Source organism: Anoplopoma fimbria, chromosome 13 (genome assembly GCF_027596085.1).
Source record: "Anoplopoma fimbria isolate UVic2021 breed Golden Eagle Sablefish chromosome 13, Afim_UVic_2022, whole genome shotgun sequence".
NCBI lineage: Eukaryota > Metazoa > Chordata > Actinopteri > Perciformes > Anoplopomatidae > Anoplopoma > Anoplopoma fimbria.
Window position 1 is genome coordinate 24,359,537 of NC_072461.1, and position 27,768 is coordinate 24,387,304.

At 38.9% G+C, this 27,768-nt stretch overlaps 1 protein-coding gene across 1 annotated transcript in view; it reads right to left on the reverse strand.

Annotated features, from left to right (window-relative positions):
* Window positions 1-27,768, reverse strand: part of LOC129100908 (metal transporter CNNM4-like) — a 47,521-nt gene that overhangs the window by 14,315 nt on the left and 5,438 nt on the right. The window contains exons 2-4 of the mRNA XM_054610448.1: window positions 14,901-15,044; window positions 13,609-13,746; window positions 10,172-10,341 (exon numbers count right to left, since the gene is read on the reverse strand). Of these exons, the coding sequence (XP_054466423.1) occupies window positions 10,172-10,341; window positions 13,609-13,746; window positions 14,901-15,044 (452 nt within the window). The remainder of the gene's footprint in view (window positions 1-10,171; window positions 10,342-13,608; window positions 13,747-14,900; window positions 15,045-27,768) is intronic.

A 27,768-nucleotide genomic window follows, 5' to 3' on the forward strand; every position in this document is an offset into this window, starting at 1 on the left:
ACACACACACACACACACACACACACACACACACACACACACAGTCACACCTGCTCAGTGCAACTGCAGGCCGCTGTGTAACCAGAGGTCAAATGCCTTTGCTCAAGGACAACCTGCTGCTGAAAGAGGAGCAGCCATTCAATGCAAACCTCTACTGGCTTTTTTTCTACTTTAATGGAAAAGGCAGTAACTACATTTCTGCGTCTACTCAAAGGTGGCGTGACTTCTTCATTTGACCCTTAATACAAAAGGTTAAAATCTCCTTGTCGCCAGCTTTCTGCCACTTACGTATTTCAGCAGATTTGTAAAGATGCTATAATCACCTCTCAACAACATACGGCCAACCCTGCGTGTATGAGAGCGTCTGCCGGGGTCAAATACTTGACCTGCAACACGTGCACATACAAAAGAAAAAACCACACTCGTGCATAACTCACGAGAAGCCAGACCGCTGAACGACTCCTGGTGTTTAATTTACAAGGGAGGCACGGGGGGGGAGAAAGAATAGAAACAAGTGGGGGAGGTGGAGGACGGGAGTGAGAGAGGTGTAGAACCTGTTCTCCCAGATCTGCAGGGCAACTGACAGAACAGCTCGTCAGGAGTTTAACAAAATACTGCACCAACATTGGGCTTTTAATTATTAAAACAAAAAGGGGACAAAACCTCCTTCTTGAATTATGAAAAGCTGAAGCCTTGATGATGTAAAACACTTTTTTTTTTTGTCATTTCATGAAGAGATTCTTGATTTTGATTCCTTAAAGTCAGCTTCTTACTAAGAGCGATGGGGTCCAACACGAACACAGAATTATCTACCAAAGTTTAAAAACGGGTTTAGCAATATTTTAATCAAATCACGACGACGGTTGTGGGACTTGTTTTGCCACCACACATGGACGTGATGAGGCAGATTACCATAATGTTTTAATTAAGGACATTTTTTTTCTCCTCAACTGTAAAAAAAAAAAAAAAAATGAACATATTTCATGTTATGAATACTTGATTATTATAAATCAAGTTTTCAGCTTGGACAGTTACTACAAACTTGTGCTGTGCAGCCAAACGTTTTGTTTATTTCAAATCCATAAAACTTTATTCTTGATTCTAATAAAGAGAACAAAGATACTAAATATGTCGGGTTGAGTTTTGGGGACAAGCACAAACCATCTATAATGTTTCCATTTCACGCAGTATTGCAGGACAAGAAGACACAGAATAGAGTGAATAGTTAGACAGTGTGAAAAAAACAGGCTTTTTCCAACATTAGAGGTGTTAAACGTGGAATTGCGAGCTAACAATGCTAACAATGTTTAACTGAGGGGGAACTGGAGGTGGGGCACTATGCGGCCATGTCAACAAAAACAAAGGTAAGCTACATTCTCTGCTCAGGTAGACATTACACTTTGCATTATAAATAGTTGCTTACTGCTATGAATGATCCTTTAAAGCTACTTAAGGGGGTAAAAAAAGAGTGGAAATCTATGGTTATAGGATTTTAGTGTCAAATGATCTACATGCCTTTACACTTACTACCTCAATTTGTATTTCTTGGCATTGGAAAGGACAAAACTTGTTCACAAGTTTTATCTTCCATTAAAAACATGTATTGGCCACGCCTCTCTAAGCACACAATAGACATTTCTGCCTGAGAAAGCAACCTTTAATTGAACTAAACCCAAGGAAAATAAACCCAGTGTGCAGACAAGAGGATAAACTGATGATGATAAACCATCAGAAGACATCATTACAGTAGAGCAGCATCTCTTACTCACATCTACCTCAGGTCAAAGTTCAACAGGAGGGTGAGATTCTGGTTGTGTGTTTTTCCTTTAACATGTGCAGAGACCTCTGAGCAAAGTTCAAGAAGTATTATGACTCATAAAAACAACGTGAGCGAGAACTTCTTGTCGCCCTGAGAGATCATTCATACTCGACGGAGGAGTGTGAGGGAGTTCTTTCTGTCAGTGATTAAGCAACTGAAGGTACAAACAGGCAGAACGTGAAGTTGCGAAAGTGTAACCTCGTCCTTAGAGATTAAAAAGCTATAATAACCAAAATAAATTATGAAAATATGATGTTGTTATGAACTGGAATAAACCTTTAATTTTTGTATGTTGTCAGATTTCATCATAAAATGCAGAAAAGAGAGTTCACTTTAAAGTAGTTTTCACATTTTCCTATATTTCTGCAAAGGGACTTTCGACAACCATCTAACGAGTCTGCATGTACTTAATATAAAATACAAGTACAAAACACAATAAACTGTTAATATAAAAAACCATCACAAATAGAAGAGACCCATTCAGATGAATTACTGATGAAACATGATTAACTATGAGTGGTGTAAGCAAACCAAAATAAGAAATAATTCACAATTAAAAGCCGTGAGAATGAAAATCTAACATTATGTTCACAGGCATAACCTTTTATTTCTGTTTCCAGCTGCAGGAGAATACTGAACATATGACTGCATGGATGTTTATTCATACAATTTATACCTAGCTTTAAATATTCAAAATAAATACCAATACATTCCCATGCTGTTACAACAAACAAGTGTAATAAGGGACTGTAGAGTTATAGCATTAAAGTCTGTAAGGATACTGAGGAAGGAAACATACGGTCAGTCAGATGTGAAGTTTGGCCTTGAAGAAAGTTAATAAAAGAATAGAGTTTGTAAAAGTATTGAAAGGTGAGCAGATGGATCGCTAAACAAGGAAGCATCGATCAGGAGAGTGTGGAAAAACTGGGCCTCTAACAGACACTGAACAAGGAGGGAAGATGAAAGTATTGGAATGGGGCCTCTGCGTGTTTTATAACTGACTGGAAAATACAGTTCAGAGGCAGAATTTGGCAATATGAAGCCATACTGCTCATTGTGTGTGTGTGTGTGTGTGTGTGTGTGTGTGTGTGTGTGTGTGTGTGTGTGTGTGTGTGTGTGTGTGTGTGTGTGTGTGTGTGTGAGACGAGTCCCTGAAGAGGTCTGAGGAGCTATTAACAGGTCTGTTAATAACTCAACACAAACCAGTAGGTTGCCCCGCCTGAAAACCACACACACCTCTAGACAGTGTGTCTGTGTGTGTGTGTGTGTGTGTGTGTGAGATTGTCGTTATGTGTGTGAGTTTGTGTGGTTGTGTGTGTGTGGCAACAGCCTCAGTGTTTAGTGGTTTGTGACCATGTGTTTGTCACAAAGTGAACCGCTGACTTCAGTTAATGGTTGGTGTCAAACTGAACAATTTGTGCAAAGTTACTGAGTCACTTCTGCTGAGTGACACATAAACACACACGCACACACACACACACACACACACACACACACACACACACACACACACACACACAGATTTCTCCAGTGTGATGTAACAGTGTGAGTCAGTGTCAACGAACATCATCTAAATCCTCTCAAGTGTTGATGGTATGAAATTTCACATACGCACACGCACACGCACACGAACACGCACACGCACACGCACACGCACAGCCTCCCTTTAGGTCCAGGAATATTTATTATTCTCAAAGGACTGACTTTTTCCAGCTCTGGACCACAACAGGAAGAGTTGCTCACAAATATGATGTGATGTAATAATCCTGGAATGCAACAACAGCGTTTCAAAGATCGACCACATACAGAACAATTAATAATCATTGATCATTGATAATCGATCAACTGTTTTGCTCCAGCTTCTTTTTTCAGTTTCATCTTCTATTAACTGTAGAAAGTTTTGGGTGTGTTATTCTATTCGTCACACAATTTTTTTATTTTTTTTATCACTAATAATTCAACGTCCTGTACATCATCAAAAACTTCCTGGTGATTAAAAAATAAAGCAGGTGGGCGATGAAATTAACCCAAATTGCTATCATTGCTATTGCACATTGCTATCGTCAGAAGAGATTCTATGTAACCAGTGTAGCATAAAAGCATGGTGGAATTAGCATGCTTGCTAGCTATAAAAATAAAAAAAAACACCTCACAACCCGAGTCGCTGGAGAAGGACAAGCTACCAAGCTAATTAGCCAGTCATCCATCACTTTACGGCCCCACCAACATTTGTTGTCACCATGACAACAGCATATTCTTTTGTACTAATCAAATGAGGACAGAAAACATGTCAACGCTTGTTCTATTCCTGTTCTATTTCTATAGCCTCCGAGCATCCCAAACGTTTTTTTCTGGTTCGTGACAAAGCAACTACTTATTTAATATATTGGCTGAACTTCCATTGATCCATTTATCACATTTTCAAAATGAACTTGCTGGAAACGCAGCAGCGATCTAACTCGGGCTGAGCAGACGGACTCTGTCCTCTGAGAGAAACGGAGCATCTTTATAGACACATGAATCAGGCCGCTCATAAACAAACTGCTGAGAGGGAAGATTAGCAGGAAAACACACAAACACACACACACACACACACTATAAAAGGAGTGGAAGAAGGACACTGAATTATCTGTATCGGAGGTTTTTTTTAGTTCTCATGAGGTCACCGGACATCAGACGCACACACAATGCAAACAGACACGTACATGAGGACACAGGCCGGAGTCTCCGTGACGTTCATTCACCTCAGCAAAGCTTGTTTGTGTCTCGGGCAATTGAAGAAAGAAAAAAGATTTTTCAAATCAATAAATCAAATTTAAACACTTTCTCTGCATCTCCCTTGCTCCACCTCTGTCTGTTTCCTCCCTTTCCTCTGTTTCCATAAAAAGGCACTCCTGGAATGTGAGAGTATAATTTTGTTTACAGGAACAAATATGAGCGACCATGTTGTCCACACACGCACACGCACACACACACACACACACACACACACACACGTCCAAGACTCTTCAGAGAAACTCAAAATTAATAATTTAATGAGAAGTCTGCAGTCTATCTGTAATTACCGAAATAAAATATTCATAAGCACCAGTTCTAATGAAAGTAGTCCTTCTATTCTAAGTGAGTAACTATAGAGAAATCAGGGTTAAGCATCTTGAAAACAATGGAAAGTGGTTTTAACTGAACCCACCTTGATCTTGTGTCATTAAATTGTTGTTTAAGAGCTTAAACTTCATCTTGTTTTACCTGAATTAGACTCAAATCTGAAGACACTTGGACAGGAAGCAAAACATGTGTGAGTAAAGAACTACTACTTTTAAAAATTCAACTAAAACCCGGAGGATTTTTTCTGCACAGTCACACTCACTTTCCAGATTTATTCACAACCACTGTGTTTTCACCTCAAGTGGAAAATTCCCCTCCGTGGCATGCTGACACTAAATGCCACCCTCTCTCTCAGCGGATTATTCCACATGTGGGGTCTCACCACAACATCCCCCGACAAACATCCGGCCTCCCACCGCGAGAAAATCTCACAGAGAGCGAGCGGCGGGGGGAGAAAGTAAAAAAAAAAAAAAAAAAAAGAAAAGAAAGATACCCCCGGATTAGTCGACCCAGCTAATGACTGTTTGGGGACGATGACATAACTGATGTTATATGGGAACAGACTGTGTGTGAGAGAGAGTGAGATTAGGACGAATTAGGCGTCTTTTTCCCGTCCCGTGGGATTCAAACGTGGATGAACGTGTACACAGAGTGGATACAGGATACTTTGTGTTCTAGGTGAGCTGTGATGTGTTTAGGTTAAACAGGCCCTATTATGCTATTTCTCCGGGTGCATATTTTTTATCTCAAGTTACAGTTACAACATGTTTACATGCGTTAATGCTCATAATCCTCCTTGTTTTTCTCATCCTGGCTGTCCTGCAGCACCTCTTCTCACCCTCTCTCTGAAACGCTCCGTTGTAGCGCTTGCTCCTCCCTCCAGAAAGCAAAGTCTGCTCTGATTGGTCAGCTAGCCCGCTCTGTTGTGATTGGTCAACGTTTCACATTTCAAAAAACTCTTCAGCTCCGTCTCTCTCTTTTTTTGTTTGAGGGCCAAACTAGCCGGAAGTAGTTTTACGTCACTTATGTAACATTGTGACCTCATAAAGATACATTATGACCTCATAAAGTTACAGAAGTGAAGGAGAGAATTCAATGGAGCCGTTTCAGGAGCTCAGGAGCTTCTGAGGCGGAGGGTAACTCCTTTTAGGCGTGGACTTCAGGTTTTACACTCTACAGACCTTTTACATGTAAAAAAATAATAATATATAACACACTAAAGAAGAGGGGAGAAGTAGAAAAGCATAAATGGGCCACTTTAAGTTTTCTGACCGACAGCAGGCGAGTATACTGTCCTCCCTCCTTCCATTAACATCTTATATAATGTAGATCAATAAGTGAAGAGTGTCTCCTTTAGGACTCAGCTCTCCTCCCATCTCTGTCTGTCTGTCTGTCCAAGGTCACAGCTGTCTCAAACCTCCTCCCCCTCCTCCCCTTTTCCTCCTGCCTTTACTCTTGTTAGATCCTGAGTGCATATCATTGATGGCTTCCTTTATCTATTAAAGTGCTGGCATTTTGTCATTCAGACATATCTGACTTTCACGTTAAAGGAATAGTTTTCACCCCAAAAAACGATTTTAATTGTAAATAGTACTTGCCTCCAAAGGTACTCTATGTTCCCAGAAAAAGGTTTTTGTTATAGAATGGCGTTAAGGAGAGATCAGCGCCCCAAAAAATGAAAGCATTGCAGCGTATACAAACTTAAAAGAGGCAAAATGAAAGGCAGCAAAAAAGGTTATAAAACATCCCAAAAAACAAACTAATACCGGATCATCCTCCAATTGAGAAATTTGTCATGCATGTTTATCAAAAATTTGACCTGAAGAAAGGCAACATGCAAAAAAAAAAAAAATTTTCTTTGAGCCTTTATTATTCGATGCTTGGTTCAAGATGGAGAATAACCGTTTTTCATATTAAAGTTACTGAGAGGAACTTTTAACGTAACGATTAAGAAACAGTCTCAGTTTAATACTAATGTTCTTTTTATGGCCTTAATAAGTAAACCAGACCATCATCAAGAAGATTGGCTATTTCTGTATACTTATTATTAATGGTAGTCATCGGAGCTACTGGGTCGGATTCTGCTAAAAATCTGATGCATGTTTATCAAAGACGGGTCATCACTTTAAAGCATGAGAGGGTCAATTTGGTCAATGGTTTCTTTAAATTAGTGGTGTTTTGATTTCCATGAGCTGGAATGGATGGATACAAGTCACTTAGAAAATGCTGTGCAGAGATTTTCAGAAAGCTTTTTTTATTTATAGAGGATTTTGCCGTCTTTCGTTCGGCCTCCGTTGAATGCTCTCATCTTTCGGGCTTTCCTTTTGATAGAAAACTTTTTCCAAAGCCTTGTAATCTTTACAGTTTATTTAGTTTTTTTGGGTGAACTGTTCCTTTAACTATTCCTCATATTTAAAACGTTACTATAGCGAGGAAGATAAAAGACTCTCTCTCTCTCTCTCAGGCTGCATCACTGATGGATTTTAACACTTATTCTGAAGCATTTATCAAGTCCGTCATCTCCTCGTCAGTTTAATCATTTTGTATCATCATATCCGACAGTGCAAAAGCGTTGAATAACAGGACGTTAAGTTGAGACTTTAACTCGTATTCACTCACATCCTGAAAGTAAAGCGCTTTGCTAGATATTAATATATTCATCCATGTGGGCTGACATTAATGATCATCATAGAGAGAGCACGCTGGTCGGATTATTTCTGTGGTCGTGTGATTCTTTTTGAACTTCTTTTACGCTGTGAGGATAAATCTAAAGCTTTTAAAGACTCTTTCACAGTGTTTACTGGTTTATTAAACTGATTTTATGCATACGACATGATGGCCATGGGCATTTTTAACCACAGTGATTTTAGTAGGTGGTAAAACCTTGTCTGTAATCTTCCTCTCTCTCTCTTTAAATGTTATACCTTTACCTGAATTCATATATAGGCCCGACCTTGTAAAATTACCATAAAGACTTTTATGTAAAAGCGACTTCCTGCTTATTGAGACATGAGACCGACAAGTTCAACTGCACTCAGATTAACGTATCATACGTGTCTGAAACAGTCACTCAGGACCGGAAACAGGAGCCAAAGAAATCATTTATTTAATAAAGATCCATCTGCATGTTATTATGTTAATTGATTTATTCATTTTTAACATAAATAATAGGGTGAAATGCCCATTATAAACTTCTCGTAATCCAGGGTGAAAGACAACTTCTTTCTGTATGTCTTTTTTCTGTGACTTCATTGTTAGTCACTCACTTAATACCTTGTCAATCTTTAAGAGAAGTTACGTTAACATAAAGTTAATATTTGGTGAATTGTTGTGCCTGATTGCTCCACAAAGAGTTTGTGAACGAGAGCATGAAGAAATTCGATCCAAAATAAGTCTTTTAGCATGCTTCATGAAGGGCAGAACTACGAGCATTTTTAAACACACACTGCAGTCTAGAGGAGATTTTAGGTGGAATGTGACTTTAATCTCCCGCAGCGTTTTTGGCGCTCCTCCAGCTCTGACTCTTAAAACCCTTAAAGTAGTCGGATAATCTGCTTGTAGAGTTGATTGACTTTGGATCAGCTGTGACTTCCAAACGGTTGCTGATGATTTAACAGAACACAGACTCACACAGTGTTTTTCTTTTGTATTTTTTTACATTTTCTTCAAAGCCCTGAATTTAATTTCTGTCCAAAAAAAAAAAAAAACCTTCACATTAACGAAACTTGAATTCTTGCTATGTGCTATCTTATGAGAATTGATCTATCCAGCTAATATTAGAAGGACATATTTATGAAGTGAGAGAGATATAGAGATTAATATGATGAAGAGAATGTTAGTGCATGTGAGTCCCTGTGTGTGTCACTGGCTTGCTAATTGCTGACGCTCTTATGGCGGTCAAGTCACCTGCAGGTAAACACTGTTAGCTCTGTCAGCACCGTTTGCACTGTTGGCTAACATTACCAATAGATACTGTATGCTCTCAATTTCATATTTAGCCCCTTTAAGACACATTTAGGGAGTATTGAGCCTCACCTTCATCACATTAAATTATAAAAACACCATATCTGAACGTATTCATGGCAGTTAAGACAAGATAAAATAAGATAATTCTTATTAGAAATTTGCAGGATTACAGCAGCAGAGAGGATAGTGCAAACTAGAGACATAGTAAAAAAACAACATCAAAACAAGTATTATAAATAAGTAAACAAGTAATCACACAGTAAAGAATATTAAATAAGTTAAAAAAAGTTAAAAATCCACAATAACTAAAAATATTATATATACAGACAGAATAATTGTTGTATTGCACAGTGGATTGCACAGATTTTTGATATTGCACAGATTTATATTGTCAGTTTTAAGTGATTCACTATCATTTTTTTATGGTTTAAACTACCAAACCCTAACCCCGGCAAACATCAAACAGTTTCGGGAGTCAAGAACCCCCGTTGGGTGATTTCGGCGTACGGATGCTTACCGCCATCTGTCACAAGCTGCAGCACAGAGAGGCGTTTAATTACAAATGCAGGCCAATCAATTCAACTAAGCTAAAGATGCACTTGGTGAGATGAAGAGGCGATAAGGTCAAAAGAAAGAAAGAGGAAGAGTCGGTCCCATAATCTAAGCTGAAGCAATATGTCTTTTAGAGGGCGGGATGTGTTTATCACGGTGAGTCAGAGAGTTTGTTCTTTCTTTGACTAGAAACAAACCTTTCGTCACCAAACTCAACTGTAAAGCCAACATAGGCAAGAGTCCTCAAAGCCATTAGTAAGCATGCATGTTTGAAAATCGACATTTCCGAGACAACTGGGCAAACTGAAGATCATGAGATATGATTGAAAGCTCCAGAGAAGCTTCTAAATGGACCCTGTACTCTTTCCCAAGATCATGAATGAACTTTGAACCTCAAATAAAAAAAAGGTACAATCGACATCCAGGAAAAGTCGATATTTGCACACTGGAGACAAAACAAAGAAAGATGCAAAAGAATTACGGACTTAAAATGTAACTGTAACAACAGAGATGTGATGTAACGTGACATATTCTCCCACTTTGCACATGTGTTGGGAGTGCATGAACGTGTGGGAGGGTGTTTCAATCCACCGCTCTGCTTTTAAAGATCACACAGCAGTGAGCGCTGAACTCCTGCTTTTTGCATTCACCCACGCCGAAGCAACAAGAGGTCACAGGCAGAGAAGAAGTCGTGCTCCACCTCCTCCACCTCCCTAAATCATCACGTACCTGCAGGATGAGCACGAAGTAGTCGACGGGCTTGCCCCTCTGGTAGACGTAGTGATGGGGCGAGCGCTTGTCGCCGTCGTTGAACTTGATCTCCTGGATCACGTCCGGGTGGCGCAGGATTCTCAGCAGCACCTTGTCTGAGATCTGAGACGGGCTGAACAAGCTCACCTCTGCAGGACGAAGAGAGAGGAGAAAAAACGGCCATGAATAAAATACATTTTTTCTGCCTAGCAACACATAAATCACCACAATACATTTATTTCTTGAGATACTTCTAAACACAAAGGGAAAAAAATACAAATAGAGATGCACTACATCATATTTTTTTCAAAACAGACCTGAGTGCCAAGTGCTTTTCTCTGATCCAAGTGCCTATTCAATGAGTCATTCATGCCTTTGTCTGTCGTACAAGACAAACAATTACAAACTGTAAAACAGAGTGCCAAGTACTGCCATGCTCCAACAGTTGAATCCAGCGTAACATGTTTCTAGGCATACATTTGGCTTTCACAACTTGAATTAGGTCAAAGGTTTACACGTATCCAGTAGAATTCAAAGATGCATTTAGGAAACTTGTGTTTTAAGTGACATAAATGGCTTTATGATGAAAATCAGCAAAGTACAAAGTACAGAAACATTTAATTATATCCCATTGTAATTCTATCATAATAATGACATAATTGCCAGGGATTCACTGACACTTTTGCAAGCATCATTGTGGATTATAATTCCCACGTTATTATCTTTTTATAATGCATTATAATTACTGGTATAATGCATTGTTTTGTGATTGTAAGTTACTGTAAGTGGCCATTGTTTGCTTTAAGTAAATTTGAAAATTATAATTAGATCTGCAATTTACAGATCTAATTATAATTTTATAATTCCAACCAATATCCAAAATCCAAAGATGATATATAAAATCAAATAAAACATATATATATATATATATATATATATATATATATATATATATATATATATATATATATATATATATATACATACATACTACATATACAAATGTTTTACAGCTTTGATTTTATATTATCATCTTTGGATTTTGGACTATTGGTTGGACATAAAAACATATTTGATGATTTCAACTTGAGCTTTGAGAAATAGTGATCAGCATTTCCTCTCTATTTCTGAAATGACATACACTGATCTACCAATACTGTTTTTCATAGACGGAAATATTGATTGGCAGATAAATCAATCTGAACTTCGTCCCAGTTAAAAGGATCCAACTGGTGAAATGCGTTTGGGTTCACATGCATTTCTCAACGGTTGGAGGCCGGGCTGTTGCAATCAGAGCTCAATCATAAGTGCCTTCGACCCCACCCAGACGGAGAACAAAGAAACGGTCCACCCTGCAAACAAAAACCCTGTGCAACACACAGTGAGAGGTGAGGCACGCACGACCAATGCTGGAATTCATCGTCTGAAAAGGCAAACAAACTCCTTTCATTCTAGTTTATGTATTAAGTCGACGAGTTAACCTGGTCTGCAGTAAAAAAAAAAAAAAAAAGAAAGAAAAAAGAAATGAAAGAACTGTGAGCTTCTGCCGAGATTAAATGTTCCAGGACATTTCAATGACTTTTGAGTCACTTTCACAGCCAGTACATTTTTATATCTTCCTGGTTATTTAATGTCTTTTTTTCCTGCTTCAAATAAATATTAATAATACAGACTGACGGAGATGTTGCAAAACACATATAAGCGCTAAAACTTAGATTATGAAGCATTATATTAAAATAAGAAATGGTTTTATTCCCAACTATGTTTGCACATACCAGGAATTTTACGTGTTATTGGTGTATGAAAATAATCAAAATGCAACAGTATAAAGATATAATTAAAAATAAAAATATGAAGAAATGACAATAGGATATGATAAACAAACAAACAGGATAAGAGTATGTTAGAATAAGTCTGGTATTAAAGTGTTAGGTGTCTATTTAAAGTGTATATTATGAAAACTTTAAAGACAGATCAGTGATACTCCAGATATCCCACATCAGATATCAATGTCCACAGAGATCAGACACAGTCTAAAAAAGAGCTTGTGTTCAATAATGTGAACGAGAACAAAATAAAAAAGGAACAGAAACAGAAAACACGAAAAATATCATTTCTGCGTAATGAGTCAAGAAGGCAAAAAAAAGAAACCATCATCATCCTCCTGAGAAAGAAAACAGAAAGAGCAGACACTGACGCTATGCCATGCAGATGTATGAAGACTCTGACGAGCTCTCCCACCACAGCGTCTGCCAGAAGAGGAAGTGCTACGTCATGCTAGCAACTAACTCCTAACCCACTCCGGGCAGAAAGAAAGCATGTGATCCGCGTACGCACGCTAACACGTTCTCAAAGTGATTTGCAGCAGCGTGGAGGCTTCGCATCCAGCTGGCAAAGGCCCAGAGTCTCCTCGTGGTGGCAAAGTCAAAGCATACTGCTTCCGATCTTAAATAGACCTTCCAAGTAAATAAACACGTGTAAAAACCTTCCTCCCCGCATGTATGGACCTGCTTTAGCTTGTCCGATGGCGAGATGACAGAATCATATTCATGTTGTGGCTTCATATCAAAAGACATGTGTTCAGTGGTGGAGGAAGTATTCAGATCCTTTACTTGAGTCAAAGTACTAGTGCCACACTGTGGAAAATACTCCAGTACAAGTAAAAGTCCTGCATTCAAAACCTTACATTAGTAAAAGTATTTTGCAGCAAAATGTACTTGAAAAATCTAAATGTAAAAGTACATATTGTGCAGTAAAATGTTCCCTGTGAGTGCTTTACTGATATACTGTATGTGATGAGTCTGGATAAATATTGCTGCTGTATTAATGTGTTTAATTTTTTACTGCTGTAGATTACTTCTTTATTTACTGTTAGGAAGTTTAATCTACAGCAATGCATCCACGTATCTCAAAAAAGTATCAACTTCTCCTTGTTTTTAGCTTTGTGAAAATGTTTTCTTCTAGCTGATACAAGAAGGTTTTTAAAAAGTTACTTTAGCATAAGAAGAAAGAGGATTTTCTCGACACATGAGGGATCAACATCCACACATCTGGACGGAAAGGGGATGGAAATATCTGGAAAAGTACCTAAAAGCTGTCAGATAAATGTAATTAAAAGTACAATATTTCTCTCTGAGATGTAGGGAAGTGCTAATATAAAGTTGCTTATGAAAGAAATACTCTTGTAAAATACACGTATTTTTAAGTTAAGCTGGTTCACAAGTTATAAATGATCTACTGGCTGCTTGTTAGTAATACTGTGATGAGTGAGTAACTGTGTGTGTGTGTGTGTGTGTGTGTGTGTGTGTGTGTGTGTGTGTGTGTGTGTGTGTGTGTGTGTGTGTGTGTGTGTGTGTGTGTGTGTGTGTGTGTGTGTGTGTGTGTGTGTGTGTGTATCTGTCTGTCTGTCCTCCCACCTGTAGCCAGGAAGCGATGTGCGGCCAGCAGCAGCTGAGGAGAGATCTTCACTTTAGATTCGCTCTCGCTCTGTTTGAAGGCGGAGAAGTCTCTCTTATTCTTATTGGGAACCACCTTTTTCCTGTTGCGGTTATCAGCTGAGAAATGAAACAGACACAGCAAAAAATATATATATATATTTATCAGAAAACAATGGACAGTTAAAAGCTCAAAACAGCATTGTAAATATCATCTTGGCTTTTTTGTAAAGCAACAAAAGGAGCAGCTTATTGCTTAATCTTGTGAAACTATATTAATGTCTAAATACCTCAAAATACTTAATAAAAGTAAATAAATAAATAACCATTCAAAAGTTTAGAATCTTCTGACGCAATAAGCTTGATTTATTTCTGTATGGTCTTTGCTGCTTATAGGTTGCAGAAAGTTCTCTCTACAAATAGACGTTTCTTGGTCTGAAGGGTTTGTTTTGTATGTCGAGAACAAAAACAGTTCAACCAGACCGACAACTTAAAAGGGCAGAAAAGAGACGAAGTTGAATAAGAATAGAGGAAATCACCAGTCATTGGTTAAAGAAACTGGAAGCATAGCATTTAAAAAGGAACAACTTCCTGTTTCAGTGTCAATTACGCAGCCTGTAACAAGCTGGAAGATTAACGGGCAACATGTTGCTTCAACAGAGCTCCTCTTCAGACTAAACAATAGAATAAAACTGGACATTTTTATTTTTATTTTATTGTACAATATGTTTTATTTATTATCTGTACCTGAGCTGCTGCAACACCCGAATTTCCCCCTTGGGGATCAATAAAGGAATATCTATCCAAGTTAGTGTTGGTTAGCAGCACTATTGGATTATTAAATGAACATAACATGAACTGATAAATCACAGTTGAATTTATTAAATCTAACCACTGAGTAAGATGCAGAGAGCCCAAAGAACAATCAATGAAAAATTAATATTTAGAGCTCAGTTGCAACGTTTTGATTTAATAATAATTGAGAGTCACTTAAGCTTTTCTAAACTAGAAAACAAATTCAAAATCCCAGCTTCCAATAGTTTTCTCTCCTAAAACTTCAATGAATTCTTCTTCGTTTTGGGTCCAATACTATTTCAATTATAACTAATAAACTGTTTAATCTGTAAAAATAGTTACAACTGATGGAAAGAAGAAAGACATCAAACAGAATAGTTTATTACAAACAAAAATTGAGATGAAAATGATCTTCCCTGACAGTAAAGACAAACTTAGTGCCAAGATGTGATAAAAAACAAAACAAAAGCAGAACTCACTGTAAAGGTCCGATTCATCCAGGATCTCTGATTTGATGATCTCCTCGATGACGTCTTCCAGGGTGACCAACCCCAACACCTCGTAGAACGGATCTCCCTCACCCTCGTTGTTCACCTTCTGGACGATGGCCAGGTGGGATTTTCCTAAAGGGGAACAAAGAGAATCATTAGGTTGTTTATTTTGGCTGATTAGGTCATCCATTACTCGAGGTCTTCCAGACAAGTAGACAAGAAAGTAGGGTTGTGATCCAGACAGTTTGTACCAACAACAGAGGAGCTAATTATATATATATATCAGCAATCCATCGATGGGATGTGCAGTTGCATCCGTTGGCGGAAGCATCATGAAAGTGAGCGATGAATAAATTAACAGAAGAAGAAGAAGAAGACAAGCAGATCAGATATTCTGTCATTCTGTTGAAATGAACTGTGGCTTCTTTATTTCTTGTTCCATTGGGTCATTTTGGAGAAAAAGCTGCAAATTAATGAGCAGAACTGGTACATTCTTTAATAAAAACCTTGATTTGTAAAGCATTTAATTCACTTGGTGAACCAGAATTAATAAAGATGTGTGGATATTTTATCCATAAACAACGTTTCTGGATTGATTATCCATAAAAAAATAACGCAATATAAAATGATGATGGAGGATTTAATCTCTATTTCAATGCTTTCTTCTATAATTCTAGTTTCACAGCTTTTGAATAAAACAAATATTCTTTGAGATAGGGAATACACTGGACTGTATTTATAAGCCATTTTTAACACACATGCAGGTTCATTTGGCGAGAAACATTCAATGTAAACAATGAAATACACAAAACAGACCTTCAAATGTCATCTCTATTATAATAATAATACGGGAAACTAAAACAGAGATGTTTGGTAATAGATGCTTGTCTCATAATAACAGCTAAATCCCATAATATTAGTGTCTATTACACAAATCACATCACATTGATTCTGATGTTAATATGTCTTTTAATGTGATTTCTTTCTGTGAACAGATTCAGGTGAAGCTGGATGGTTTGGCTCTGAGTCCTGTATAAAATATAAAACAGCAGCCGAAGGGATAAAGGGCTCGACAACAATGGGTTTGCCAGGTTGCCATTGGCAACAATTTTTTAGAAATTTCCAACCAAGTCAATGTGCACCATCATTGGCAACCACTTTTTAACATGTATAAAAAAAAAGCAAAAGCAAATCGTGAATCTCGCTTCTCTTCAGCTGAATGTGAGAGAGAATCAAGACGGACTGGAGGTCGACTCTGAGAGGAGAGACGATGGACAAGCTGATGTTTGTGTCACCTGAAGGACCAACAAGCCAGGAGTTCAGACATATAACTGCATAGAATCTCAATTACTCAAAATGTAGGGCGACTAAAAATGGAAACCATATTTTCAGTTTCGGCAACCAAAAGCTGAAGCCTGGTTGCCAGACTGACAACCCACAAAAAGTTAATGTTAGTTAATGGAATCAAAGCAGAGCTGAACCTTTCCTCAGCTTTATTCTACATGTTCTTTCAAAATAAAACAGCATACAACATGATTGCCGAGCCTCCACAGATGGCTCTTATGTTGGTTGCATTATTCCCCAAAAACACAAGACGGGGAACAAATAAAAATGTACTGCGAAGAAGCAAAAAAAAGACAACGAATGTAACCAGCGACACGGCGTAAATCAACGTCCACAATGCACTGATATTGTAATTAACTGCAAACTCGTATCTCATATTCATGGGCCGCTTTATTGACTTTATACGAGTCCTTTAAAGAAAGAAATCAAGTATTAAATGCTTTATAAAGAAACCAAAGCTTGAATATCCTGTAAACTATTTGATTTGGCTGCAAAATATTTACTCAAATGTAGATTTTTAAGACGTCCGGTTTAAAATTCTTCTTTGTAAAAACCCTCCCACATGTAAAGTTCTTCTATCAGTGCACTGTTTGTGACAGTCATGTATGAAAAGTTCTTATTGCGAAGATAAGCGCCACGGCCATTTTCAAAGGCCTCCTATGGCTCCACAACGGCGAGTATAAACTAAGCTTTATATTCATGCGTACAAAGTTCATAATCTTTCAGCAGACTGTGTTTTGCAGAGCTTCGGCTGCTTACCATCTCTTTGCCATCTATTTATTGATATTGATATTGAGGCATATCTGTACAATGGCTGTTGTGTTTGTATCACATTACAGCTCTCGGGCGTAACCACCCGCTGCAGGACGCCCAACATACATTAAAAAAAAAAAAAAAACGTAAATCCTGGCATGAATCAATCATATCGGGATGGATTCCCGCCTGAAAGCAGCGCCGTTCGGCTTGAACCACAAACAGCCTGTTAATGAGTACAGGTCGTTACAGTTTTTGGGGTTGGGTCTGGACTTTGGTCACGAGCGCAACTGTACAACACTAAACACACACGTACACCAAGACACACACACACACACAAACATCTACACACTAACGGCTGAAACTCTTCACATGACAAACTGTTCAAAGTTCAGACGGACGCTGGACGGCTGCAGACACGACTCCCCGTCCACGCCCTGAATAGTTAATCCAAGGTGAAGCACTCAAGAGGATATCTGAGGGTCTGGTCCTCCCCCCAAGTGGGTAATTTCCTTCCACTGGGAATACACATGCAAGCAACTGGTTTGAACTACACACACACACACACACACCCCTAAAGAGATTGGTTTTTAAATGTAGGACTGGTGAGTTGTGTTGATTTTCTAAATATAGGAGGAGCTCGCTTCACGGTCAGTCAAAACAGCATCTAAAAAAAAAAAAAAAAAAAAAAAAGCCTCTGAGATCTCATTCTCCCCAAAACAAACCGCCGTTAAGTTATGGCGAAGCATAAAAACAAAAGAGGAGAAGATCTAGAGAGAGCGAGAGAGAGAAATCCTAAAAAAAGGATCCATCGACTGCCCTTTATTTTCCAAAAGGAGAGCAGCAGATCAATGGAGAGCTCATATGACCGGCAATTAAAAAGAAGACCAAAGGGCTAGGAGTGTCTTTGTTGTGTGTATGTGTGTGTATGTGTGTGTATGTGTGTGTGTGTGTGTGTGTGTGTGTGTGTGTGTGTGTGTGTGTGTGTGTGTGTGTGTGTGTGTCCTGGCAGAGCGGGCGCCGCTGGCACGATGACCCAAACACCCGCTCCACACATTCTCAGCTCTGACCTTGCTTTGGTTTTACTATTTGAGGGAATCCATTTCCCAGAAGGCCGAGTCGACCGTGGGAGCCTGTGATGTCACGACGTGAGATGTGTCGGCGTGGGCGGAGGATGTTCTGTATATTTAGTCTGGATGCTTGTCTTTTGCTTACAAACTATCCAAACAGTTCTATTTTTGGTCATGAGGGCGGATTATTTGTATTTTAAAATTAATGTAGCCAAGATTTCTTTTAGCCTATAAAATATCTGACATGTGATTACCACAAGTTCCCAGAAGAGACTGAAGCTTATTTTAGCTGATAAGAAAAATAACCAACCTTTGAGCAATAGTTAATGACCTTTACGAGTCGATCAACTGATCAAATGAATCGTCTCAATGAATGTTAAAGCCCAACAAGGAGGTTCAGTTTCTTCATCATTCAAATTGTTTACATATTTATTCAAGCAGCCTTGCACTCTGTATATTTGCACTTTTATCTACATTTCATTGTCGTTATTTTTTAGTGTTTTTATGTTCATATATATATATACACACTTTTGCATTTTTATATTTCTGTGTAAAAAATAGTAAATGTTTATCGTTTTTTTTCTTCTTGGACCTCCTTGATTTTTTGTTTATTTGTCTGTTTCTGTGTATTAGTGAGCGTAAGTGACCGGAGTCAAATTCCATGTATGCGTACTAAAGCCGATTCTGATTCTGATCAATATCTGCAACGTTTATTCGTGTTGACGAGCGCCTTGATGGCCGCACATTTTAATGGCTCTGAATTTGAACTTCCTGGCAAACGGTGCATCTTCAGTGAGGTGCAACGCCCTTTGAGATAACACCTGTAGCGCACGCCAGATCACTTTAGATTAATAACTCTTAGAAGTGTCATCTCCAACCCCTTAAATCCTGCAGGATGTACATGAGGAAGTACACGAGGAAGTACATGAGGAAGTACGTGGTATGAGGGAGTGATTGGCATCATTTCATGGGACGATGGAGAACTTTAGTCGACGGTTTCCTGCGGCGGCAAGAAAAAGTCTCGGAGCGCAATCATGACCTTATTGTTGTTCATTCCACACAAGATCACTGTAGCAACAAAAATAGAGACATCATGTCATGGAAAAGGCTGTGTGTGTGTGTGTGTGTGTGTGTGTGTGTGTGTGTGTGTGTGTGTGTGTGTGTGTGTGTGTGTGTGTGTGTGTGTGTGTGTGTGTGTGTGTGTGTGTGTGTGTGTGTGTGTGACCTCTCCCTGTGGTGCTGAGTCAATATTTCAGAGGAAGTACGACCCCGGGGGAAATACTTACCCCTCAGTTACTGGAGAGTCACTTGAGAGTCTATTGACTACACACACACACACACACACACACACACACACACACACACACACACACACACACACACACACACACACACACACACACACACACACACACACACACATACACACATACACACACGTATGTAAGTTCAGCCAAGTACAGGCTACCTCATGCATTCAGTGTCTGACCTGTGTCCGCAGAGTTTATAATTAAAACAGAAACAGCACAGCGTCTCAGAGCTCCTGTTGTTGAGATGTGTGTTTGGTTGCAGTACGCTCACACAGAAACACAAACAGCTGTCACTTACTGAACTGAGAACCTGAGGTGAGAGGAGAGTGCGTAATGTTTTGATTTAAAGTCATTGTTCATCCTTTCCTACCGGCTGTGAGCTGACGTCACGTTGCCGTCGTTGCTCCTAGACGTGGTTAAAATGTTTAGGCTGCTTATCCCCCCGACGTCACTTTTTCATATCAACCAGCTTTAGTTTACTAATCCTTCTTTAACTGATCTCAGCTTAGCATTTTTTTTACATGTGTATGTTTTCAAGCTTTTTAATTTGAATTTCACTTTATTAAGTCACAAAGCTACAATGAACAGTATTTATAGCCTTCACGCACAGATCACTGATCAAAGAGTCCTAAAGCAGTCATCAAGCTGCTGGTTTACATCTGAGAAACCGACCAAAACAAAACCATAACAGACTATCCATCCATCTCTCTTTATCCATCTCTTCATCCATCTCTTCATCCATCCATCTCTCTTTATCCATCCATCTCTTCATCATCTTTATCCATTATCCATCTATCATCATCTTTCTTCCTTCATCTATCCATCCATCCATCTATCCATCCCTTCATCTATCCATCCATCCAGCTCTTCATCTATCCATCCATCCATCTATTTATCTATCTATCTATCTATCTATATCTATCTATCTATCCATCTATCATCCCCTTCATCTATCCATCCCTTCATCTATCTAGCCATCCATCTATCTTTCTCTTCATCTATCATCCATCCATCCATCCATCCATCTCTCTTTATCTAACTATCTATCTACCTATCCATCCATCTATTACATTTTTATGATCATCCGAAAGCAAACTCTGTGAGAGCAGATGAGAACAATTTGCCAAAAACAGGAACCGAGAAACGCGTTGACCTTTGTCACAAACAATAAACTCTGCTGAGCTTCAGGCTTCAGCTTCTCCATTCTGTGACTGAGCAACCACAGCGGCTTTAACCAGGAAATCCACACCACCTTGCCACACAAAACCCATCAGCAATTCAGGTCTTCTGGGTGATGTAGTGTCAGGGCCGATAGTTTGATTCCCTGCTCACAGCTTTTAATAAGTGGAGATTTGTTTGCTCTTTCTCAGTTTCACCTCATAATTAGCTGATATATATATATATATATTCCCAGCGCGTCAGGTGACCTTCCAGTCCGTTTCTCTGCCCTCCGGCTCTTCTGTTCACCAGCCTGCAAGCCGGTCTGTTTGTTGACATGAAACATAGGCGACAAAAGGCTGTTGGGATGGGGGGGAGACGATGAGTCTGTATGGGAAAGGAATGCAACACGCATACCGCCCACGCACAAAAAGAAACCAACAACCGCAGGGCCACATATCAGCGGCACTGACCACAGCCGCCGACTGCAAAACACACGCACTGAGCGGGGATGAAACAAACAAAAAAAAGCACGGCTGCAAACGTGCACGTTAACGCAGTACACACACACACATAAACAAAGGCTTGTTGTGCGGGACAGGTCAAGCTCTTCCAACCTGTTTTTCCAGCTAAAACTGGAGCTCCGTGCAGATAGAGTTACTCTGATCCTAAAGGGACAGGAGGGCTGTAAAGACACGGCAGACTTTTTGCTCTGCAGATCCATTTCTGATTGTTATTGAAACAGAATTACTTCCCTGTATCTGTTGTCGACACGCTCAACACTTTTGGCTACAGCAGAGGCGAAGAAAGAAGATCAGAGGGGGTGTGTTGGTGTGGACGAGCTGCCAAAGAGTATCAGTGAAGAGATGAAATATAAACCATGTTTGAAGGTTTAAGACTCCAAAACAGTGAACTTTATTCACCTTCGAGTCAGGATTTGAAAACTCTGTAAAAGTTTTAGTGGCACCGATTAAAAAGATTCCTTCTTTTATCGCAAATCTGTCCATTATTTGCTTGATTTGTTTTGATTAATTGTCCCCAAAGTGACTTCTTCAAATGTCTGGTTTTGACTCTGTCTGGTTGTATCCAGAGAATGTTTTGCATCATAACGTTGGTTAAAACGAGTAGTGAGCACGAGTAAATGAAAACGTTACCATGATGTGTTCAAATGTATTCATGTAAAATGTAGTTTTGGTGAGAATGAATCAAGTTGTTTTAAGCAGATATTTTCACGGGAACATAAACAGGTATTAGAGAGAGAAATGAGACCTGTTTACACTACCTCTAAGCAGCTTATTATACATTATTAAAACTACTAATGACTAAAAAAAAAAAATCAATAAAAAGACAATCTTTCATTTCCTTATCATTTAAAATTTCTTAAGCAGAAAACATTATAGATGACAATTTTTGATGGTTTACACTGACAGTTTAAATGATTTTTGGGAAGGTAGCAAAAATCTGCCAATATGGATCATGAATGATCGGCAATTATTATCGGCAGCATTTTTATGGTCCAAATCGTGCCCCAAAAACCTTGTTATGATCCAAATCGTGAGTTTAACAATCCGTTGAACTCTTACTTACAGTACATGAAGCTGTTTGTGTGCAGAATATGTGTAAATATCGAGGCCAGAACGTACATATAAAGCATTTTTTTTTTTTTTACATCAGGCCCAGTGTTACGTAATATCATGAGTGTCAAAACCTCCGTTCAAACAAAACAGACAGACAGCTGTCTCTCTCTGTGTGTGCTCCTGTTTGGGACGTCAGGTCATGAGTGCTGAGCTGCTCTTCCTCCGTGCTGACTGATATCATTATGGCACACAAGTCTGCAAGTGTTGGTGCGACACACACACACACACGCACACGCACACACACACACACACACACAAAAAGTTGAAGTTGAAGTTGAGAGGACTGCGGCTGCACCGTCAGCACTTCAAGCTGCAACGACGCGACAGGAAAGGAGAGCGAAGCAGCAGGCGGCTGATAAGAAGAGAGAGAATCTGAGAGAAAAAAAACTGTCTGCTTCTGATTTTTCAGCTGCTGATTGGAAGAGTCTTAACGAGGCAAAGAGTAAAAGTCCACCCACGTCTGGAGGCGGTCCACACTTCCTAAAGCATCCAGGGCTGCAGGTTGTCTGTGTATTATAGTGATAATTAATCATTTAAAAAGGTCCAAAATGAAACTTTTTGAACAAAATGTTTGAGCCAGATGGACGAGAAGCTTTTAAAGTGCTTAGAAAAATCAAAATAACCTGGAATTATGTAAATGTGAAAAACTCCAGGAAGCCAGTTTGACAATCAACAAGAAGAAAATGTTCCGCTTCTTGTAGAACAAAACATACTTTATAACCTAAAAATAGCAGCAGACAATGCGAGAGCCTTTCTAAGAGATAAAAGAGTTATCTGTCAGTGTAGCGTTTTGTCTTTTACATCATGAAGTGTTTTTAAAAGCTGTCACACGCAGAAGCAGTGAATGATATAATAGTTGGTTGCAGACCCAAATCAATCATTCAGGTTTTATCTTCCATAAATTGAATCAGAGCCAGAGAGACGGACAGAGAAGTCAGCTGATGTGAGTGTGAGTGAGGGAGATGTTTACGCTCGGTGACTCAGCAGAACACCTGAAGGGTTGGTTTTAAAAATAGAAAGTCAAACATGTGTTGACACACAGCTACCTGCAGAAAAATGAGAGTGGCAGAGAATGCTTCTGAGATCCAGCTGGCAGGTTAGCTGGTAGGTATTTTGTGAAAATCACTCTGTTTCTCTTTAGTGATGTTCTTAACTTGTGCTTCATTTGAATGAAGTGTCTTCTTTTATCTGCTTAATTGCTTCTTCTTCTTAGATTTCTATTTTTAAAGGATGCAACATGCCAATGTGACCTGAAGCTGAACAGACAAGAATAAAAAAAGATCCATTTCTACACTTCTCCATCGCTGCCATAGACAACGTGTTGTAGAAATTTGGCTTGCTGCAGAAGACAGTCCACACATATCGGTGTATTAGACATAAAAGTGCATTAGTGCAACGTAACAGTTACCTTTTGTGTAAATTAAGCATGTTAATTGCTTAAATTAAATTACCCTTTGCACCAGGGGGATTTTATTTAATTTAGAGTCAGTTTTAGAGGTAGAGCAGGTCGTCCTTCAATCCTTCAAAGTGAAGAAGACTTTGGTAGTAATGTGAGTATATCCAGCAGCAAACTGCAGACGACATGCTGGACAGCAGAGCCCAGAAGCTCCGCCTCTTCTGCTAAACAGAGCGCTGTTTGCTAATGTATTTGAATTAGTCAATATTGAACGTGTTGCGTGTTAAAATCCAGGCAGCTTCCTTGCTTTATAGTGTGATCGCACTTTGCCCTTTGGAAGGGAGAAGATCAAATTGTGAAATATTCCTCAACAAAAACGTGTTCAGATCCGACTTTGTACTTCAGATTTGATGAGTCAAATATGTAAAAACCTGTGAATGGAAGGAGGTTTTTTTTATGGTTCACATGTTGATTACAAAATGTCCCTAGTGACAGAGAAAACAGGAACATATTACCCTGAACCAAGGAACAACAATGGAGGGATAAATAAGAGCTCCAAACTCTTCATTCTTTAATAACTAATAAATCAAAAGCATGATGCCACAACAAAAAGGCCCATTCCCTGCCTCAAATATAGTCATAAAATGCATTTAGTGAATAATTTAGGAGGGATTTGCCGATGTTTCCCAGGCCGTTCAGTTATCTGGGAGATTCTCGTTTTGCGAGTCATCCCATGTTTTCACTTTTGCTGGCACACCGCCATTGCACAACAATAACTTTTCTTTGCTAAATTCTTTTTTCCTGCGGTTAATAAAGACTATTATTGTTTTCATCACATTCAAATCGTTGCCAAGGCTGAGTCAAACTGCTCTTTCCTGGATAGACGAAACAAAAAAGACAGAGACACTAATGGTAAAATAAGTGGAGGTAGAGAGTGAGGGAAGAGGGAGAGAATGAGAGAGAGAGACGCACCCATTATACAAAAGAGGAGTGGAGATTCAGGTCCTCCCTGTGACAACCTTATAGGAGACTGGCTAATCTTTTACTCAGAGTTGTAAATCTCTTTTATACATAAAGAAAAAGGCGGACAGATACAATATTTCTGGTCACTGGTTTCTTAAAGACTCCGGTTTACAGATAGGATTTGGGTTAAAGGTTGAGATTAGAGCTGAGATTAGGAGTTCGGTTGGAGAGGATGAGGAAGGAATGTAGTAAATGATGGCGTTCTGCTGTAAAGGACATGTATGTAGGGAGTGTCACGAGCTGGGTGTCTTTGGGAATGGGAGTGTGTTTAAGCTGTCAGGACATGTGAGGAAGCAAACAGTTTAGTATTGATTAAATACAGAGGAGACCAAAAAAAAGGGGAGGGCGAGAAAATAAACTAGAAAGCACCACCAAATCCTTTAAATGTGTTATTTTCAATTGACCCTTCGCTAAGCCCCGCCCCCCTGCTGCCACTCCACCAAGCTGTCAGGAGCTACGTTACCATGGAGCCCACACTGTCACTAACTGCACTCCCTGAAGAAATTTTCTCAAACTTTCGGGAAAAAGGAAAAGGCGATTTTCAAGTTTCTACAATATGTGTTTGAAGGATAAATCCTGGACGTCGAACTGATTCAGCAGTGAAAACATGTTAACAAAGATAAAGATAGAAGCTACAGATCACAGTGTAAAAGTGAACCACGGAATCAGCTGGACATGGAGATAGAAGACAATTACATTAAGGATAGAAACTGTTCCTGGAAAGCTGGGGAACTCTTTATTCGCTGTCTTTATTATAATGCTAAAGCAGCATAAACATTCAGTGTAACTTCAGCAGCTAGCGTAGTATAGACGTGCTAATGCTAGTTAATGTTGGCTCCACTGTTTTCACGTAGAAACATAACGGTTTAGAAACGTCTTCCAACCTCTCCGGGTACCGAGTATCTCTGTTACACAACGTTTAACCACGACGAGCTGCAAATCCACAAAACAACCCTGAAAATAAAGAAAATCTGGAAACTATTGCATGAGAGTCTGTGGAGCAGAGCGGGTCAGTTGATCAATTGTTTTGGTTTACTAAATGCTACAATAAGGCCATCGTGTGCTTCCAGTGGGGCTGCAACTAATGATTATTTTCATCGTGAATTAAACTGTTGATTAGTATTAATTGTTAGGTTTATAAAATGTCAGAAAATGGAGAAAAATGTGCGATGTTTTGTCCACAAATCAAAGATATCCAGATTACTAGTCATAGAGGAGTAAAGATACCAGAACATATTCATATTTAAAGAGACTGAAATCAGATGATTTAGACTTTTTTTGATCTTAAAAAAATTACTTAAACTGATTTATCGATAAATAAAATAGTTGGTGATTAATGGAAAAGTTGACAACTAATGGATTAATCTGTGCAGCTCTAGTTTCCAGAGGATGAGGTGATGTCAGAGTGCTTGTTCTGTCCAACAGACAGAACAATAGCCAAACTCTCCCATTGACAATCAAGAATAAATCCGTAATCTGTACTAAAATCAAACCACTTGTTGACCCACTTAATTTCACTGCTACCTAACGGGACAAACGGTCATTGAACCGTAGCTCCCGTAAAGGCTGGACAGGGCGGGGCGGCCAGATAAGTGCCCGAACACTGATAAACAGCAGACAATGCCGATGGTCCTGACAACCACAAACAAAACACCAGCTGATTCATTTCCTGAGAGGCTCAATGTGTTTAAGGTTCAACTGGAATGTTGTGTTTAGTCTGTTGGTCTCAGACCTGCTCACTGACTCACATCCCATCTGATGCGGTTTCACAAATCAGAACAAAGAATGAAGAGAAGTGCAGTAATTACTCTAGACCATCTGAGATATCTACAAAAACAACTGGAAAGCCTAAAAAAAAACTCACTTTTTGGTTGATAAATATTTCTCTAATCCAAGAAAAAAAAATATATATGTTCGGGTAAAGAAAAAAATTCTCAAAGCCTCATTTTGAATATTCAATTGTCTTGTTTTATCCAACCAGGAGTCCAAAACACAAATATATGTGGTTTAATATCATAAAAGACTGAGATATTAAGCCAAATAATAATATTTTGGGGCATTATTGCTCAAAAAAGGACTTCATATTTTGAATTAATCAATTAAATCTTTCAGTTCTTTGTTCAATTCAATGCTTTTTTACTCGTTTTGTGATACAAATGGCTAAAATAGTTAATTTGAGAAATAAAATGACAATATAAAAGTATGTTTGTTGTCTTTTTATAATTTTTTTAACTACACCCACACTGTTTTTGGGCTGATCCTTCTTCCATTATCACCATCAAAATGAAACAAAATGGTTAAACTGGTATTAAAAAGATACAAAGGAAATATTGTCCTAAATGGTTATTATTCAAAGTGCCCGAAGCCAAAATGTAGGCAGATATAAAACGCTGCAGCTGGAGGGTACGACATGTGACGGTCTGTTGACACAGTGTGATGTTCCTCCAGTGAATTCATGGTTCACTTGTGTCTGTGTGTTTTCTAAATTACGCCCGATGCCCAGAGAGCGCATGAATTCAAACCGCCGGGCAAGTTATGACGAGTTCACACGAGGCACAAATTAATGCCGTCAATGCATTCTTTCTTTTTTAAAATTCTAGTAAATCTGAGAACACTCTTCAACTTCTACCACTATTTGCTATAAAAACACACCCTCTACTTTTTATATATAAAGACACCTTTAAGAGGAAATGATAAACGCTTTTCTTTTATTACTTTTTTCCTTTTTGATTACTGCGGTTACTATTTCCTGTGTTGACAGTCAGGGTGTCATTAAAATTTCATCTCATCTAAAAAGGTCGCCTCATAGTCAATCTGAAAGGTCACATCATGATGACGGAAAGGGTTGTTGAGCACACCCACACACAAACAAACACACACAGAGTGATGGGAAAATGTCAGAATATGAAGTATTGTGTAAGTATGACATTTATAACCGTCTATTCAGAACTGAACTTCAAAATTCTTGTAGCAGATTTGGTTGTAAAGAGGTGAAGCTAAGGAAACAGGTTGTGCACACACTCTCACACATACACACACACACACACTACGACGCTGTTGGATGCCGTCCCCGTGGTAACTGATGCCGGGCGGCGAGTGAGAGGAACTTGAGATGTAAGCGGGGAGTCGGGTCAAAGGAGGTGGAGGGGGGGGGGAGTTACCACG